The sequence below is a fragment of the Hemitrygon akajei genome, chromosome 4 (genome assembly GCF_048418815.1).
Source record: "Hemitrygon akajei chromosome 4, sHemAka1.3, whole genome shotgun sequence".
Classification (NCBI taxonomy): domain Eukaryota; kingdom Metazoa; phylum Chordata; class Chondrichthyes; order Myliobatiformes; family Dasyatidae; genus Hemitrygon; species Hemitrygon akajei.
In genome coordinates this window covers 192,957,446-192,974,696 of record NC_133127.1, presented here as the reverse complement: position 1 = coordinate 192,974,696, position 17,251 = coordinate 192,957,446, and the positions used below count along the sequence as shown (strand labels likewise).

The 17,251-nt window shown below is 42.3% G+C and overlaps 1 protein-coding gene across 2 annotated transcripts in view; it reads left to right on the top strand.

Annotated features, from left to right (window-relative positions):
* Nucleotides 1–17,251, top strand: part of uvrag (UV radiation resistance associated gene) — a 444,611-nt gene that overhangs the window by 387,719 nt on the left and 39,641 nt on the right. For both annotated transcript variants that reach the window (XM_073044289.1, XM_073044288.1), the window contains one exon: nt 16,045–16,136. In XM_073044289.1, coding sequence (XP_072900390.1) covers nt 16,045–16,136 — 92 coding nt within the window. The remainder of the gene's footprint in view (nt 1–16,044; nt 16,137–17,251) is intronic.

Below are 17,251 nucleotides of genomic sequence, written 5' to 3'. Positions count from 1 at the left end.
TGAGATCCCCCCCCCATCCTTCTAAATTCCAGCGAGTACAGACCCAGAGACATCAAATCTTCTTTGTATGATAACCCTTTCATTCCCAGAATCATCTTTGTGAACCTCTACCCTCTCCAATGCCAGCACATCTTTTCCAAGTTAAGGAGCCCAAAACTGTTCACAATACTCAAGGTAAGGCCTCATTAGTGTCTTATAAAGCCTCAGCATCATATCCTTACTCTTGTATTCGAGAGCTCTTGAAACGAATGCTAACATTGCATTGGCTCGGACACTGGAAACTAAGGCACCACCTGTAGGCTCTTCTGATGGGCACCGCATCATTTAGTGCTATCCGGCCTTTAACATTGTTATTGCGTAGCTCCAATGATAAGAGATCAAAAAAAGATAGATGCAATAGAATAGAAGCATTTGGCTTAGTGGACTCTGCGCCAACCATCAAGCACCCATTTACAGTAACGCAATGCAATACAGACACATGCACGCACATATACATACACAGAGGCATTCACTGATTTATTGGCGGACAGAAGGGGTGGACGGTGGGGGAGCTGCATGGCCTCGGTCATAGTAAGGCCGAGGCTTCAAGCCACAGTGTCACCTGTTTACAACCGCCAGGGGAGAGGCATCAAAGCCAGTGCGCTCCAACAGGGGTGGTGTGGTGCGGCGTCTAGTCTGGAGTAAGTTCTGCCCCCGCCCAGTGTTTGCTCAGCAGAAGACAAGCTATATTGTGATTGATTGCCACTTGTGACCTTGTATGTGCTGTGTGTGACTGTTGGTACTGTGTTTTGCATCTTGGTCCCGGAGTAATGCTTTCTCATTTGACTGTATTCCTGGGCGTTCATGTACGGTTGAATGGTAATTAAACCTGAATTGAATTGAAGGTGCCCACACATGCACACTGTGTGATGATACTAGAATGGAACGGTGCATTAAGTTTGAGATTGTATGCAGAATCCTGGGTTGGTTAAGTACTTGCCACAATGGAGTCTCATTATTATTAGATAAAGCAGACAAAGTAAATTCGTTATCAAAATATTTATACAATACCAATAAAAAGTATTCACATAATTAGTTAACTGGAAATCACCATGTGCAGTCAAGGTGTTTCAATTGATTGTAGTAAAAATACACCTGTATCAGCAACGTCCAACTGCTGGTGAGTCAGTATCCTGGCAAAAACTACACCATGAAGACAAAAGAACACTCCAAGCAACTCTTCCAAAAGGTTATTGAAAACCACAATAAACAGAAAATGGATACAAGAAAATTTCCAAGTCAGTGAATATCCCTTGGAGTATAGTTAATTCAATCATCAAGAAATAGAAAGAAGATGGCACAGCTGTAAATCTGCCTAGAGCAGGCCGTCCTCAAAAACTGAGTGACCGTGCAAGAAGGGGACTAGTGAGGGAGGCCAACAAGAGACCTATTGCAATTCTAGAGGAGTTACAAGCTTCAGTGGCTGAGATGGGAGAGACTGTGCATACAACATCTGTTGCCCAGGTGCTTCACCAGTCGCAGCTTTATGTGAGAGTGGCAAAGAGAAAGCCACTGTTGAATAAAACTCACATAAGGCATGTGGGAGACTCTGAAGTCAGCTGGAAGAAGGTTCTATAGTCTGATGAATTCAAAATTGAGCTTTTTGGCCATCAGACTAAACGCTATGTTTGGTGTAAGCCAAACGCCACGCATCATCAAAAACACACCATCCCTACCGTAATGCATGGTGGTGGCTGCATCGTGCTGTGGGGATGCTTCACTGCAGCAGACACTGGAAGGCTTGTGAAGATAGAGGGTAAAATGAATGCAGCAAAATACAGGGAAATATCTGGAGGAATATCTGATGCAGTCTGTAAGAGAACTGCAACTTGGGAGAATATTCATTTTCCAGCAAGACAATGAACCCAAGCATTAAGCCAAAGCTACACAGGAATGGCTTAAAAACAACAAAGTTAACGTCCTGGAGTGGCCAAGTCAGAGTCCAGACCTCAATCCAATTGAGAATTTGTGGCTGGACTTGAAAAGAGTTGTTCACTCACAATCCCCATGCAATCTAACAGAGTTTTGTAAAGAAGAATGAGGGAAAATTGCAGTGTCTGGATGTGCAAAGCTGATAGAGACCTATCCACACAGACTCAAGGCTGTAATTGCTGCCAAAGGTGCATCCACTAAATACTGACTTGAGGGGGGTGAATACTTAAGCAGTCAATTATTTTGAGTGTTATATTTGTAATTAATTTAGATCACTATAGATATCGGTTTTCACTTTGATGTGAAAGTTTTTTTGTTGATAGTGTCAAAAAAAGCCAAATTTAGTCACTGTGATGCAATGTTGTTAAACAATAAAACAAGAAAACTTCCAAGCAAAGTGAATAATTTTTGTAGGCACTGTATGTTACCATATACTGTCTTGAAATTCACACACTAGAGGATCTCAGGTAGCACCTATGGAAAGGAATAAACAGTCAACGTTTCAGGCTGAGACCCTTCTTCAGGATTACCTTGAGATTCATTTATTTCTAGGCATATACAGGAAAATAAAGAAATACAATAGAATTACAAAAAATATAGATAAACAAAGACCACTGTGCAAAAGAAGACAAATTTTGCAAATTTCAAAAAATAATACAGAGAACATGAGTCATTAAGAGTCCTTGCATGTGAATCTGTAGATCATTAGAAACAGGATCTCAGTAATGAAAGTATCTTCTTTGTCTCTTACTGAGTAGTCAACTGCAGGTCCTCTTTTCAATTGGTTGGTATATCTATTGTCTCCATGATTGCCACAGGTCAGACAGTGCAAGTTCTTGCAGTCTGAAGCACATTCAGGTGACATTGAAAGTCAGGGGTCCATGAGAAGTGAGCTGCAGGGACATGAGATGTTTTGGGACCAGAAGGGGGTAAAAAATTGGATATGAGCAAGGGAGTGTTGAAATATGATAATCTGTCCTTCCCACAACTCCACAAAGCAGCAGAAAGAAGGGCAGGGGGTTAATTAAGGAAACAAAATCCCACCAAGTTTTCCCAACTTCAACTTTGCAACCTTGAGTGGAATACAATTAATTTGCACTACATCATATTGTTATCAAAGCACCAGAGCTCTGCTATTTTTAAGTTAACTGTCACTAGATGTACTTCATCTATTCCTTCACAATTTTTTTTTGATGTGCCGTGCACCCTATGGTTGTACAAAAGTAATTCATCACCTTACTAGTCCACTGGGACTTCTGCTCCTTCAACAGCAAATCAAGGAACTGTCGTGTTCCGGAGGAGTGATGATTGCCCCTCAAAGTCAGGGTCAGGCTGAAGAGCACATAAAAGATGAGTCTGCTTTAAACTCTCAACATCAATCATCAGCTTTGTTTTAGTTAAGAACTGACAATATGGAGTTGGATATTGGAGGGGGAGAAAGAGCACGCATGAATACTGGCAGAAAGGGAAATTAAATTGAGTAATTGGAATTCAAAATTAAAACAAGCTACCACAAATGCAAATCGAGGCCTGGAAAAGAATTTGAACTTACTACACTGCGCACCCTTCATCTTCTACTTCAGTTGTACAGTGCAACAAAGTTCATGCTTATGACGATTTAAGGTTAGCTTTATTTGTCACATGTGCATTGAAACATACAGTGAAATGTGTTGTTTGCGGTAACAAACAATATAATCCAAATATGTGGCTGTTGTAACCCACGAGTGTTGCCAGTCTTCCAGGGCCAACATAGCATACCCAAAACTTACTAACCCTAACCTGGTACATCTTTGGAATGTGGGAGGAAACCAGAGCACCTGGAGGTCACAGGGAGAATGTATAAACTCCTTGCTGACAGTGCAGGGATTGAACCCGGATTGCTGGGCCTGTACTAGCAGAACACAAACCATGACACTGTGGTGTCATTTTGCATTGCATATTGTGGTATTGGGTCACACAAAATGCTAGAGATACTCAGGTATTAGGAATTGCAGTATCACTTGCTTCTAAACAGTAGCTCATATTCTAATTACTTTAAAAGACTTTCTTGTGGTTTTGAAAAGTATTTTTAACATTAAATATGTGGATAGACAGACAGACAGACATACTTTATTGATCCCGAGGGAAATTGGGTTTCGTTACAGTCGCACCAACCAAGAATAGTGTAGAAATATAGCAATATAAAACCATAAATAATTAAATAATAATAAGTAAGTTATGCCGAGCGGAAGTTAGTCCAGGACCAGCCTATTGGCTCAGGGTGTCTGACACTCCCGAGGGAGGAGTTGTAAAGTTTGATGGCCACAGGCAGGAATGACTTCCTATGACACTCAGTGTTGCGTCTCGGTGGAATGAGTCTCTGGCTGAATGTACTCCTGTGCCTAACCAGTACATTATGGAGTACTGGTAATGTACTGTTTTCATAGTACGGAATGAAAAGTCACAGCATCTGTTGCAGCGGGTGTATATTCAAATAGACAGTAACATTAAATTTCAGCCAGTTTTTCCATTTGATCCAGATCCCACTGCAAGCTTTGATTGTCTTCCCCGCTGCATATTTGTCCCCCAATCTTGGTACCATCTGCAAATTTGCTGATCCAGTTTACCGCATTATCATCCAGAACACTGATATAACACCAATCCCTGGAGCACAACACAAGTCACAGGCCTCCAGTCAGAGGCAATCACTCTCTGGCTTCTCCCACTAAGCCAATATCTAATCCAATTTACTATCTCATCTTGAATGCCAAGCAACTGAACCTTCTTGTTCAACCTCTGTTGCAGAACCTTGCCAAAAGTCTTGCTAAAGTCCACGTAGATAATGCTGATCTTCCAGAGGATCAGTGTGATCCCTTGCTATATTTTGTCTCTTAATATATCTGTAGAAGCCCTTGAGATCTTCCTTCACTTTTCACACAGAGAGTGGTGGATGCATGGAATGCACTGCCAGTGAAGGTGGTGGAGGTGGATACAATAGGGTCTTTTTAGAGCCTCTTAGATAGGTACATGGAAATGAGGAAAATAGAGAGCTATGTGGTAGGAAAATTCTAGGCAGCTGCTAGCATAGGTTACATAGTCGGCACAACATTGTGGACCAAAGGGCCTGTAATGTTCTGTAGATTTCTATCTTTCTCTGCTCAGCAACCTCATGCCTTCTTTTAGCCCTCTTAATTTCCTTCTTAAGTGTTCTCTTGATCTCTTATACTCCTCAAGTATCTCATTTGTTCCTTCCTGCCTATACCTGCTATGCATCTCCTTCTCTTTCTTAACCAGTGCCCTGATACCTCTAGAAAACCAGGGTTCCCTAAATCTGTTATCCTTGCCTTTTATTCTGACAAGAACATACAAACTCTGTACTGTCAAAGTTTCACGTTCGAAGGCCTCCCACATACCAAGTCCACTTTTGCCAGAAAACAACCTGTCTTAATCCACAGTTGAAATTAATCCACAGAAATTCTTTCTGATACCATCAAAATAGGCCTTCCTCCAATTTTGAATCTCAACCCGAGGACTTATCCTTTTCCATAATTTCCTTGAAACTAATGGCATTGTGATCACTAGATGCAAAGTGTTCCCCTACACAAACATCAGTCACCTGCCCTGTCTCATTCCTTGATCGGAGATCTAGAGTCGCACTCACTCTAATTGGAACTTCTATGTACTGATTAAGGAAACTTTCCTGAATATATTTGACAAACTCTTTCCCATCTAGCCATTTTACAGTATGGGAGACCCAGTCAATATGTGGGAAGTTAAAATCACCTACTCTCAGAACCTTATGTTTTTTGAAGCAGTCTGCAATATCTCTACAAATTTGCTCTTCTAAATCCCACAGAATGTTGGATGGTCTATAATATAACCCTATTAACATGGTCATACCGACCTTATTCCTTTGTTCTACCCATAAAGACTCACTGGACCATCCCTCCAGTCTGTCCTGACTGAGCACTGCTGTGACTATCCCTGACTAGTAATGCCACTCCTCCCTCTTTAACCCCTCCTTACTATACATCTAAAACAGAGCCCTGAAACACTGAGCTGCCTGCCTTGTCCTTCCTGCAACCAAATCTCACTGACGGTTATAATGTCATAATTCCACGTGCTGATCTATATACCCTAAGCTTATCCGCCTTTCCTACAATAAACCTTACATTGAAATATAGTCAGCTCAGAACATTAGTCCTACCATGCTTGACCTTTTGATTTGTGACTTTGTAGACTGAGCAACATGTGTCTCCACAACCTCTCCACTATCTGCTCTGGCACTCTGGTTCCCATCCCGCTGCAACTCTAGTTTGACCACCACCCTTCCCCAACTGGGAAATGTTGCACTAGCAATCCTTCCCTGGAAGAGAGCACAATGATACAAAAATCTGAAGACCTCCTTCCTGCACTATCTCCTTAGCCTTATGTTAAACTGTATGATTTCCTATTTCTGGCCTCATTAGCATGTCGCATGGGTAGCAATCCTGGAGGTCCTGTCCTGTCCATTAACTTAGCACCTAACTCCCTGAACTCATTTTACAGGACCTCATCACCCCTCCTTACGCACATCATTGATACTGAAGTAGACCACGACCTCTGGCTGCTCACCCTCCCACTTAAGAATGCTGTAGACTCAATCCAAGATGTCCCTGACCCTGCCATCTGGGAGGCAGCATACCATCCAGGGATGTTGTTCTTGTCCACAGAACCTCTTTTCTGTTCCCTTAACCGAAGAACCCGCTGTCACTACAGCTCACCTATTCTCGCCCCTTTCCATCTGAGCCACAAAGCCGTACTCAGTACCAGAGACCTGACCACTGTGGCTTTCCTCTACTAGGCCATCCCCCCAACAGTATCCAGAACGGTTTACTTGTTGTTGAGGAGAACAGCCACAGGGATACTCTGCATTGGCGGCCTATCCTCTTTCCCCATCCTGATGCTCACCCAGTTACCTGTGTCCTGCATTTTGAGGGTAACTACTTCCCTGCATGTCCTGTTTATCAACTCTTCAGCCTCTCGAGAGATCCAGAGTTCATCCAGCTCTAGCTCCCAACACCTTATCGTGGTCTGTTAGAAGTTGCAGCTGAATGTACTTCTTGCAAGAATAGTCGCCGGAGATACTGGATGTCTCCCTGCCTTCCCACTTCCTGCAAGAGGAGCATTCCACTGTCCTACCTAGTATCCCCACTGCTCTACCACGTGCAATAAAAAAGAAAAGAATAATAAATAACCAATAAAAATCTACCTACAGCCTATGCCTCCCCTCTTTGAAACCTTGATGAGCCAAAGCCTCAACTCCCAATCTAACACTGGCCCACTCTCACAATGGGTACTCCACTTAAAACATAACTTCTTTTTATTAGACCTCCTATTATGCACAATCCAATGTCTCCTCGGGAACTGGATCACACAAAAAGTGGCTATGTGGGAGGGAAGGTTTAGATTGATCTTGGAGTAGGTTAAACAGTTTGCACAACATCGTGGACTGAAGGGCCCATACTGTGCTCTTTTGTTCTGTGTATATGTTATCATATGCTGCCTTGAGATTCATTTTTGCAGGCATTTACAGGAAATAAAGAAATAAATGAAACTTTTGAAAAACTGTACATTAGTAAAGAATGACAAACAACCAATGTGAAAAAAGACAAATTGTGCAAATAAAAAGTAAATAATACTGAGAACTTAACTGTTGAATCCTTCAAAAGTAGTCTGTAGGTTGAGGAATCAGTTCATAGTAGAGGTGAGAGAAGTTATCCACACTGATTCTGGAGCCTGATGGTTGCAGGGTGCGAACTGTTCCAGAACCTGGTGCTGTGGGACCTAAGGCTTCTGCACCTCCTTCCTGATGGTAGTAGCAAGAAGAGATGGCCTGGATGGTTGGGGTCCTTGATGATGGATGCTGCTTTCTTATGGCAGTGCTCCTTGTAAATGTGTTCATTGGTGGTGAGGGACTGCTAACAGTGCATCTCAATCCTAATGTGGAGTGAATTCCTCGCAGATTCTGGTGTAAAATCTATTCAGAACATTAGATGCAACAAATCATTCCTTTGTGAGCAACCCTGCCAGTTCTTAACTGACCCTGTAACTAAATTCAGGAGCTCTGCCAAAAATAAGTTGTAGATTAAGTAGACACTGTGCTCAAGTAGTTTGCAATAGCCTGAGAGGTGATTTATCATGGAACTTGCTGAGCATGGATATATTTATTGCCTATTCTGTCTGCTGTCTGCTGAGTTGCTGCATTCTACTGATAGTATTCCCAACATGAAGTGGGGGACTCCAGGGTTTTGACCTCACACTGGTGGAGCAGAGCAATTATCTTTGAGTATATTACTGGCGAAAACTATTGAAGACAAAGGTCATTGACTTCAGGAGAACTCGCACCCCCTTTTACACAGCACAGCAGTGGAAACTCCGAGCAGTTTCAAACTTCTGAGAGTGCACACCTTGCACAACCTTTCATGGTCTCAGAACACATTCTGCACAGGTTGAAGAGAACTGGACTTTGCACATCTATACTCGTGTCCTTCTACAGATGCACAGTAAACTGCTTTCTAAAAGCTGTGTCACTGCATGGTATGTAAACTGCACTGCGGCAGACAGGAAGGCTCTATAAAATGGGTAGCCAAAACTGCCGACACAAGCCTACCTGAAATCAAAGACATATATACAGAAAGGTGCCAGTAAAGGGCCAGTAACATCGTGAAGGGTCCCACCCACCCTGCTCATGAACTGTTTGTCCCACTCCCATCAGGGAGGAGGCTACATGGCATCCATACCAGGACCACCAGACTCATAAGCAGTTAGTTTCCCCAATCAGGCTGATTAACACCTCCACCCACTAATTCCACCCATCCGTCAGATCCAGAGTAACAGTTATTTTGTTCTCTTTTACACTTGTGTACTGGAAATGACATTAAACTATCTTGAATCTTGTATTAGCAACACCCCAATGGGAAGGGAAATGGACTGGAGGTTAACACAGAGAGGTGCTATGAGTTCTGGGACGTGAAGACCTGAGTTCTAGAAAAAGTTTCAATAGGTTAGGACATTTTTTCCTGGAGCGTAGGGGAATGAGGGGAGATTTTGTAGAAGTGTACAAATTTATGAGGGGTATAGATAGGGTTTTTATTGGTTTTTATTGCAAGCAGACTTTTTCCATTGAGTTTGGATGAGACTGGAACTGGAGATCATGAGTGAAGGGTGAAATGTTTAAGGGGAACATCTTTACTCAGGGTGGTGAGAGTGCAGAACAAGCTGCCAGCACAAGTGGTGGATGTGGTTTTGAATTCAACATTTAAGATAAATTTGGATAGGCTCATGGATGGGGTTGGGGGGATATGAAGAGCCATAGTCCAGATGCAGGTCGACAAGACTAGGTAGATTAATAGTTTGGCATGGACTAGATAGGCTGAAAGGGTATCTTTCTGTGCTCTGATTCTATTACTTTAACTAATCCATTTCCTGGCATATGGTCCATAACCCTCTGTTCCATGCCTGTTTATGTGTCTTGCCTGAAGGTTTCTTAAACACTGCATTCATATCTGCTCCTGTGGGAGTGTGTTCCAGGTACCTACCACTCTGTTTTCAATAAAAGCTTGCCTTTCAAATTGCCTTTAAGCTTCCCTCTCTCACCTTAAAAGCTTTGCCCTCTAACATTTTGAGAAGACTAATATAAATGCAAGGATGTAATCCAGTTTCTTTGTAAGGCATTGGTCAGACTGCACTGTGAGCAGTTTTGGTCCCATATACAGAGATGTGCTGGCATTGGAGATGGGTCCAAACAAGAGTTATGTAGATGGTCTTGGCAATGAAAGTGTATGAGGGCCGTTTGATGGCTCAGAGCCTGTACCTCACTATGGTTGAGAAGGATGATGACGGATCTTATTGACACCTGTTGAATTTCGAAAGGCCAAGATCATATGCCGTAGGGAGGTTGTTTCCATTAGTGGGAGAGTCTAAGACTGGAGGACACAGTCTTAGAATAGAATGACGTCCCTTTAGAACAGTGATGAGGAAGAATTTCTTTAGTGAAAAGATGGTGAATATCTGGAATTCATTGCAACAGACAGCTCTGGAGCTAAATCCTTGGTGGAGGTTTATCAGTTCTTGATTAGTAATTGTGTCAAAGGTTACGGGGAGAAAGCAGCAGAATGAGTCGAGAAGGAAAATAAATCAGCTATGATGGAATAGAAGAGCAGACTCTGTGGGCTTTTCTGTTACAATGTCTTATGGTCTTAATTGCCATTTCCATGTTGGGAAAGCAGACCATCTTTGTTCCTGATACTTCAGCTAGGTTGCTCCTCAGCCTCCAGTGCTACAGAGAAAACAATTCAAACTGGTCCACCCTCTCCTGACAGCCAATACTCATCAATCCAAGCAACATCTTGTTGACCTCTTCTGTACCCTCTCCAAGGCTTCCATATCCTCCCTGTAGTGTGACCACCAGAACTACATATAACACATCACTTGGTTGGTCTTTGATATTTAGCTCCCTTCGGACGATTCCACCTTCCAAAATTTCTTACCTCCAATTCTGAAGATATGTATTAGTATCAGAATTGGGTTTAGTATCACTGACATATGTCTTGAAATTTGTTTTGTGACATCAGCATGGTGCAATATATTAAAAAAACTATAAATTACAATGAGAATATTTTAAAAATTAAATTAAGTAGTGAAAAAAGAAAGCAAAAATAGTGAGGTAATTTGCATGGCTTCAATATATGTTCAGAAATTTGATGTCAGAGGGGAAGAAGCTATTCCTAAAACTTTAAGTGTGGGTCTTCAAGCTCCTGTACCACCTTCCTCATGGTAGTAATAAGTAGAGAGCATGTCCTGGATGTTAAGGGTCCTTAATGATGGATGTCACCTTTTGAAGATGTCCTCGATGCTAGAGAGGTTAGTGCCCATGATGGAGCTGGCTGAGTTTACAACCCTCTGTGGCTTTTTCTGATCCTGTATGGAGATAAATCTGCCTTCTTTGGGGTGTTTACGTTAGTGCAGCACAATTTGAAGGGAAGCAAGCAATTTTCAGTATCTTGCCCAAACATGTTCTTCACCTCAACAGCTGAAGAGCAAATTGTCTGGTTATTACTCACAGGAAACCTTGCTGGAAGTGAATTGTGTTCAGCAATTAGCAATCCATTACTTATGAAATGCTTTGGGATGTTCCATGGATTTGTCCAGAAATTGACAGAATTTTATTGGGTAAAATATGCAGAAGAGTGTTATACCAGATAATTATCTTGCCTTGGCCGCGTCGTGAAAAGGGTATAGGTGCAAAAGCATAGAACATAGAACATTACATCACACAATAGGCCCACGATGTTGTGCTGACCCTTTAACCTACTCTAAGATCAATCCAACTTTCCCTCCTACAAAACTCTCCATTGTTGTATGCCTATCTAAAAGTTTCTTAAATGTCCGTAATGTATCTGCCTCTACCACCCTAGCAAAGCGTTCCACACACCAACCAGTCTCTGTGTAAAAAACAACCTGCCTCTGACGTTCAACCTATACTTTCCTCCAGTCACCTTAAAACTATACCCTTTCGTATTATCCATTTCCACCCAAGGAAAAAGGTACTGGCTAACCACTCTATCACAATCAGAGTCAGGTGTAATATCACTGGCATAAGTCATGAAGTAGTTTAACTTTATGGCAGCAGTACAATGATATACATGATCAATAAATATGGAGAAAAAAACTGAAGGTTAAACACATATACACACACACACACACACAGAGTTAAATAGTTAAGTTAAAATAAGTAGTGCAAAAAAAATCTGTGGTCAGAAGTACAAAAAAAGTTGTGAGATAGTTTTCATAAGTTCAATGTCCATTTAGAATCGGATGGCAGAGGGGAAGAAGCTGTTCATGATCGCTGAGTGTGTGCCTCATTCCTGATAGTAACAAAGTAAAGAGGGGATGTCCTGGGTGATGGGGCTCCTTAAAAATGAACACTGCCTTCCTAGAGTACCACTCCTTGAAGATGTCTTGAACACTACAGAGACTCATACCCATGCTAGAGCTGGCTAATTTTATTTTTATTTTTTAATCTATGCCTCATATCATCTTATACACCTTTGTCAGTCACTCACTTCTCATCCTCCTTCGCTCTAGAGAGAAATGTCTGACCTTGCTCAATCTATTGTCATAAGGCATGCTCTCTAATCCAGACAGCATCCTGGTAAATCTCCTCTGCACCCTCGTTAAAGCTTCCACATCCTTCCCATAATAAAGCAAGTAGAACTGAACACAATGCAAGTGTGGTCTAACCAGGGTTTTATAGGGCTGCAACGTTACCTTATGACTTGAACTCAGTACCCCAAGTAATGATGGTCAACAAGTCATATGCCTTCTTATCCATAAGGTGAGTGGGGAAGGAGCAGCAAGGTTCAACTTCACACAGAGAGTAATGCATATACAGAATGAGCTGCTATAGGAAGAGGTTAACGCAGGTACAATAAAATAACAACATTGCTAAAATAGACGGATTGGAAAGGTTTAGACTCTAACTTGAAGGAAGATGGGCCAAGCAGAGACAAATGGGACAAGCTTAGATGGGCATCTTGGTTGGCATGGATGAGTTGGGCTGAATGGCCTATTTCTATGCTGTATATCTCCATGACTCAAAGGGACATGAGGTCATGTTTGTAACTGGTACAGTGAATACCATTTTGGGCACCAGGGGCAGGATTTGTGACTTCTGACTGAAAAGTAGTTGTTTGATTTGTGGAGTGTAAAACATAGAATAGTACTACACAGTACCGGTCCTTTCACCCATGATGTTGTGCTGACCTTTTAACCTACTCTTAACGTCAACCTAACTCTTCCTTCCTATTTAGCCCGTCATTTTTCTTTCATCCATGTGCCTATTTAAGAGTCCCTTAAATGCCCTAATGTATCTGTCTCTACCATCACCCTTGGCAAAGCGTTTCATGGACCCACCACTCACTCTATGTGTAAAAAAAAACACTGCTGACTTCCAAACTTTTCCATACTTTTCTCCAAACACTGTAAAATTTTGCCCTCTTGTATTAGGTTTCTGTACATTTTTCTTGTTAATTGCTGATTTTTTCACTTGTTTAGGAAATTATGGTAGTTTTCATTGATTATATACTAGAACTTTTTTTTTTTTGCTTATTTATTGAGATACAACGCAGCGTAGGCCTTTCCGGACCTTCGAGCCAAGCTGCTCAGCAATCCTCCAGTTTAATGCTAGCCTAATCACAGGATAATTTACAATGACCAATTAGCCTACAAACCAGTACGTCTTTGAACTGTGGGAGGAAATCAGAGCATCCGGAGGAAACCCACGTGGTCACTGGGAGAATGTAAAAACTCCTTACAGGCAGCAGTGGGAATTGAACCCAGGTCACCTGTACTGTAAAGCATTGTACTAACCACTACACTACCATGAATATGCAAAAGGAGTTTTTCGAGGGAATTGGGTCAAATGCAAGAAATTGGGACTAGCTTGGTAGATTTCTGAATGGTCAGTGGATTATTCATCCTTTGTAGTCTGTATTTCTTGTAACTTACAGTATTTTTTTGTCTTACACCATACTGCTGCCACAACGCAACAAATTTCATGACGCATACAAGAGGCAAGGGAAAGCTGTACATCTCCCCCCAAGCCCCATACTTCTCTCCAGTCACCTTAAACTTACTCCCACTGGTATATCTATACAGCTTTTAACTGTATCCTGGTTTGGAGCCTTGTACCATCATTGCTTGAACATTGATGCGAGTGAATTGAGCAATTGAAACCCTGTTCAAAGCCAGACTTCATTATTACCCTACCTGCTCCCTCCAAGCTTGGTACCAATTCTGTCTGCTCTAACATTGAATCCAATCTAAAGCCACCCTACTGAGATGGATTTTCTAACGTCGCTGCAGCTTATGTTTATAATTATGTAGCCTAGCTGCAGATGTTTGGCTGTTCTAACTAACCAGGCTCTGAAATTTAGGGAACAGTGTAACACATGTTTGATTTTTTTATTACTTAACGGATATCTTGAAGACCTCGTTCTGAAAGCATCCCCTTTACTTTCTTGCCAAAAAGTGGAGTTATTCTAGTTGAAGATAACTCCAATACAATAGCTGCTCAATAATATTGCCTCTGGGAGTCATAACTAAACCACATTACAAGGAGAGAGAAGTTATTAGAAGAGGCAATTTTTCTTGTTGGAGTAGTTTGGGAAGTTATAAACTATGCGTTAGTACATTAAGAACTGTAATAGTGGAAGGTCGGCATATGCAAAGGACTGTACTGGGAGCACCTGTAACTTGGTTCCACGCCAGTGGTGAATGTGGAAAACTAAGACCATGAGACATTGGAGCAGAATTAGGTCATTCGACCTATCGAGTCTGCTCTGCCATTCCATCATGGCTGATTTATTATCCCTCTCAACCCCAATCACCTGCTTTCTCCCCGTGAGCTTTAACGCCCTGACTAATCAAGAATCCCTGCTTTAAATATACCCAATGACTTGGTCTCCAAGATGGAGGCAATCTCTTCAGTGTGGAAAGATGGGATCAAAGTTATAATTCTGGCCTTTGTAATTGCCAATTAAGATATGCCTTTAATGGAAGGTGAGGAGAAAGTGAAATACCAGTGTAGAGTGGAGCGTGGGAGACTGAGGGGAGATTTCATGGAAATGTACAAAATAAGGAGCGGTATAGATAGGGTAGATGTAAGCAGGCTTTTTCTACTGAGGCTGGGTGGGGCTAGAACTAGATGTCATATGTTAAAGGTGAAAGGTGAAATATTTAAGAGGAACTTCTTCAGTCCGTGGTTGGTGTGTGTGTGAAACAAGCTGCCAACAGAAGTGGTGGAAGCAGATTTGATTACAACATTTAAGAGAGGTTTGGATAAGTACATGGACGGGAGTAGTATTGCCCAGCTACAGGTAGATATGACTTGACATAATTATATTTCAGCTTGAACTAGATGGAGTGAAGGGCCTTTTATGGCTGCAAGTCTCTACAACTCTATGACCAGTCTAAGAACCATTGTAAGTGAATCAACAAGTTTTTAATCTCCATCTTTAAAACCGTCCAGACAAGTTTATCTCAACATCCAGTGAATGACTTTACAATGTGATTGATCAGCTTATAGATAAATACAGTAGCTGGTTTTTATTCGGCAGAGTATAAGGTTATGGTTAAAGTATAAGGCTGCTATAGCCAGGGGAGGTAGTAGGGATAAGCTCCCACTACCTATTAAATGCTCCCATTTAATAGCCTCTGGCAACCAAGTCCAGCTCCTGGCATTCACATGTAGCTAAGCTACTAAGCCCAGCAGAACCATTTCTACTGACAGGAGAAGGGACAATGGCATCTTACTAGCACCTTAAAACCAGTCACTTTGGGCTAATGGGGCTCACCATCTGTGGTTGGCAACGGACTGACATGTCAGAATGTTCCACAGAAAAGTTTGAGATTTCAGGTGTAATATTTCTAACGTACAGTACTGTATTTGTCAATGTGGATCAGGGAGTGAGTGTGTAAATCCAGTGGGAGCAAAGGATGTGGGGAATGGTGAGGGTGTAATGCCACAGGAGGGCAGAGGAGAAGTACCAGGTGCGCGGGTGGCATGGGTACAGATACACCCAGCCCTCAGCCGCCAGGCAAGGTCATTTGATTCCAAACAATTGGTTTATTGATCATTACAGAACCTCTCTCTGGTGCTTCCCACTTACTCCCGTCTCCATTCCCTTTTTCTCATCCATGATTCACCTTTCCCTGCCCCCTTCCTACTTTCAGTCCACAAAAGAGACCCATATCGGAATCAGATTTAGTATCATGCACATGAAATATGGTTTTTTTGTGGCAGCAATACTGTATAGATCCTGTAAAAGCCACAAGGATCCTCAAAGTAGCTTGGTAAGTTTAGTATCAAAGTAGGTAAGTTACCATATACTACCTTGCGATTCGTTTTCTTGCAAGCATTTATGGAAATAAAAAATACAATAGAGTTTATTTAAAAAACTATACAAAGGACACTAATATCGGGATGCTAATATGTGCAGTGTTTGAAAACTATAGCTGTCAGGAGACAATAAACTTATTTTGTATTTACAGCTAAGATACCAGCATGGCATGTCCACACCAGATCTCCGACAGACACTGCCTAACCTGAAAAGCTTCATGGAACAAGGGCTAATGGTGCGATGGTACGTATCTAATCCCTGCATTATGACTTGTCAAAAATGGATGAGCTCTTAACACAACAGATGCCTGTGGAGGCCAAGTCAATGGGTATATTTAAACAACACACACAAAATGCTGGAGGAACTCAGCAGGCCAGACAGCATCTGTGGAAAAGAGCACAGTCGATGTTTCGGGTCAAGACCCTTCATCAGGACTGGAGAAAAAAAGATGAGGAGTCAGAGTTAGAAGGTGGGGGAGGGGAAGAAGAAACACCAGGTGAAAGGTGAAACTGGGAGGTGGGGGAGGGGTGAAGTAAAGAGCTGGGAAGTTGATTGGTGAAAGAGATACAGGGCTAGAGAAGGGGGAATCTAATAGGAGAGGATGGAAGACCGTGGAAGAAAGAAAAAGGAGGAGGAGCAATGGGCAGGTATGGAGATGAGGTGAGAGAGGGAAAGGGGGATGAGGAATGGTGAAGGAGAAGGGGGGCTCGCATTACCAGGAGTTGGAGAAATTGATGTTCATGCCATCAGGTTGGAGGCTGCCCAGATGGAATGTAAGGTGTTGTTCCTCCAACCTGAGTGTGGCCTCATTGCAACAGTAGAGGAGGCCATGGATAGACATGTCGGAAAAGGAATGGGAAGTGGAATTAAAATGTGTGGCCACTGGGAGATCCGCTTCTTCTGGCAGATGAAGCATAGGTGTTCGGTGAAGCGGTCCCCGATCTATGTCAGGTCTCACCGATATACAAGTGGCCACACCAGGAGCACCAAATACAATAGATGACTCCAACAGACTCACAGGTGAAGTGTCGCCTCACCTGGAAGGACTGTTTGGACCCCTGAATGGTAGGGAAGGTGGAGGTATAGGGGCAGGTTCAGTCCTGCTGAAGGGTCTCGACCCAAAACATTGACTCTACTCTTTTCCATTGATGCTGCCTGGCCTGCTAAGTTCCTCCAGCATTTTGTATCTGTTGCTTGGATTTCCAGCATCTGCAGATTTTTTCTTGTTTATGATTAGGTATATTTAAATCAGAGTTTGATAGGATCTTGATTAGTAAATGCATCATAATTTACAGGGCAGAATGCAGGTGAATAGGGTGGAGAGGGATACCGTCTGTAAGGAGTTTATACGTTCTCCC